Source organism: Perissodus microlepis, chromosome 18 (assembly GCF_051167445.1).
Source record: "Perissodus microlepis isolate ML-2025 ecotype Zambia chromosome 18, ASM5116744v1, whole genome shotgun sequence".
NCBI classification, from domain to species: Eukaryota; Metazoa; Chordata; class Actinopteri; order Cichliformes; family Cichlidae; genus Perissodus; species Perissodus microlepis.
The window spans coordinates 24,176,721-24,179,587 of NC_140478.1; the positions used below are offsets into that span (position 1 = coordinate 24,176,721).

A 2,867-nucleotide genomic window follows, 5' to 3' on the forward strand; every position below is an offset into this window, starting at 1 on the left:
GCATCAAGGTCGAAGTCAAGATAAAAACTGAGATATTATGATATTTGAACTTTAGTTTGACATTTTTAAAGTTTGAGTGGAACAAATAGGTTTAAGAGAGGGCTGCTAGGAAGCAACTAAGACAAACCCTTTAGGGAAAATACACTGAGAACTTTTTACTGCGGTGTGTAAGTTGCTGTGGGGTAAGACAAATTCAAAAATTGAAATGTGCTACAGTATTTTTTTTCGCATAAAAAGATAGACTCCTCCTCGGGGGCCACATGAATAAGATTTTGAATAGCAGCAGAGATTTCTAGGAACATGCTGGAATGTTCCATGTCCCTTTGCACTTGAGATTAAACCAGCACATAACAGAGTTGTTGCTTCATTGAAAGATGACTCAGTGTTTTTGCAGCTGCCAGTTTGAGAAGTTTAAGAAGAAACACGGGAACATTTACAAAGGTGCGGAGGCCAAAAAAAATGTTTGGGGACATTGCGATCGATGGTATGCCAAATATCTCACTTGTTTTAAATAAAAAATTATTGCAGAAGATAACAGCTGTAGCTTACAGTATATTAACAAAATAAACATGGTTATGTAACATTTCACAGCGTGTGTAAGCACTGGTATATTTCTGGTGTTAGGTTATGACATCATGGCACTCAGCTCATCTGATTGATCACACACAGGATCCTATCCCTAGTCCTGCTCTCCTGAAGTGGGTGGGGAGCAGTGTGCTATCTGTGGACTGGAAGAAGTGACAGGACCAGCTGGGGACTGAAATCCAGTCAGAGAGGCAGTTGGTATGGGAAGCTCAGACCATAACAGTGCTCTGCTACAGCGGCGTGTAACTCAGCTTCGTCAGGAAAAACCTAGACAGGATTCAGTGTAGTTTCTGATATGCATCAGGAATTCTACAAGACCAAGACAGTGTAATAGTGCAAATGATGATGTTCTGCGAGGCTCATTCAAGAACTCCGGAGTTCAATCAGAGGCCAGTATTCTTAGTAAGTGATTTAGCTAATCGCATGCTAACATCTTCTGATAAGTTATAGTCAACAGAGCAATGGGTGGGAAGCAGTCCCGCATTTTGTCCAGCAAGGAGTTGAATGACATGAGTGTGAGCCAACGGAGACAGAGTGCAATTAGAGACGACCAGCCCAGCATGTCCTTGGCTGCTGGGAGGATCCGAAGACACACTAGACTGCATTTTGGTTACAGCACCCTAAGTCTAGCCATGCGAGGACTCAATGAAACACCAACTGAACTATGGCAACTCCAAGACCTTCAGAAGCTAAACTTGTCAATGAACTGCCTGCGCTCTTTGCCCTCTTCCCTGGGTGCTCTTGACAATCTGGTGGTTCTAAACTTGTGGGGGAACAACCTGTCCCGCCTTCCACCTGAGATTGGCCTTCTAAAGAAACTGCGTGTACTCTTCGCCTGTCGCAACTGCCTGAGTGAGGTACCAGAGGAGCTGGGCTCCTGTACCTGTCTGGAGGTGCTCAGTTTGGCCAATAATCAGATCACAGGCCTGCCAAGCAGCTTGGCAGCCATGCGCAATCTCACGAAACTCAATCTCAGCCACAACCACATCGCTCACATTCCCACCTGCGTCTATAGCATGAAGGGTCTGGTCTTCCTCCATCTCGCCTGCAACCGCCTGGAGACCATTGCGGACCAGATTCAGGACCTGGTTAATTTAAAAATCCTCATTGTGGAAGGAAATAGCATACACACATTGCCCAAGACTCTGTGCTTTCTGGAGTCTTTAGAACTCCTAAATGTTGACTTCAATGATCTGCAAAGCGTACCAGTGGAAATGTACTTATTAAGTAAGCTGAGGCGGCTTGCGTGCCACCCGCTCGATAAAGGACTCCATATTGTGCATAACCCCCTTCTCAAACCTATCCAGGAGGTGCTACAAGGAGGACTCAGTGCTCTCTATAACTACCTCAAGCCCACTTGAGAGGGTACTACTGTGCATGTTTGTCTAAAAGAGTGTGCTGTAAGGGGAAGCTGCCACAAATCTGACCCTTGGCATATTGTAGTCACGCTCTGAGTTTGTTGTTACCTCAGACTGTCTGTCAGTGATATCATGATTCAAAGCAACTGCTCAGTAATAGTTTTATAAGTAATCTTTTAATCACTGACAGATTTTCTATTTTTCATGTAATGTTTGGTTATAAATAAACCAACTGTTGTGTCACATCTAAATACTTGTTAAGTAACGGGGTCAGGATGAGTAGTTCAGCTCAAGCAAAAATTCACAGGTCTGCATTTGGGTGCTGATTACTGTTCAGCTGACCTTGTTGGGCTCACAGCAGTGAAAGACATAGGGCTAAGTTCAGCTCTCTAAGCACAGCTCTCTTTGTTGCATTCAGGTCACAGGGATCAGGTGTGTAAATTCAGTGGAAAGAACAGCGGAGGGAGCTTAAGATCTGCAAAAGAATAAAACAAAATGCAACAGGGACTTTGTCTCTCATTAAGTGTTGTTCCACTCCATCGGGTCAGAGCAGGGCTGCTAGGGAGCACCAGCTCCTCTGAGGATTCTGGATGCTGTAACACCAACAATTTTAAAAACAGCGACAGAGAAGGGCATACGGTGCATGAAATGTACTCCAAAAACAGAATAAATGTGCACCAAAGTGGGACATATTATTCATTTAATTTCAAATAATTAGAATAAAACATGTAGTGTAATTAAAGTTGAAAGCTATTGGGTAGACTTTTGAGGTTGAACTAATGTGTGTGCATACAAATTACACATTATATTTAAAACAGTAATCACATTAACCATTTGCAAGGTGAAAATGTTAAAGCAAAATGTCCAATACTGTCAGTAGATGTCCTGTGTAAAATTATGTCTGATGTCTCCGGACACTGGACG

At 43.2% G+C, this 2,867-nt stretch overlaps 1 protein-coding gene across 1 annotated transcript; it reads left to right on the forward strand.

The window, feature by feature from the left end:
• Nucleotides 1-757: 757 nt before the first annotated feature.
• LOC146367930 (uncharacterized) lies at nt 758-2,624 on the forward strand. Its single transcript, XM_084913163.1, has one exon. The coding sequence runs from the start codon at nt 1,047-1,049 to the stop codon at nt 1,944-1,946; it is 900 nt and encodes a 299-aa protein (XP_084769289.1). The 5' UTR covers nt 758-1,046; the 3' UTR covers nt 1,947-2,624.
• The last annotated feature ends 243 nt before the right edge of the window (nt 2,625-2,867 follow it).

What these genes read in the sequence shown, in the direction of transcription:
- LOC146367930 (XM_084913163.1), top strand. Translation starts at nt 1,047, where the DNA reads ATGGGTGGGAAGCAGTCCCGCATTTTGTCCAGCAAGGAGTTGAATGAC.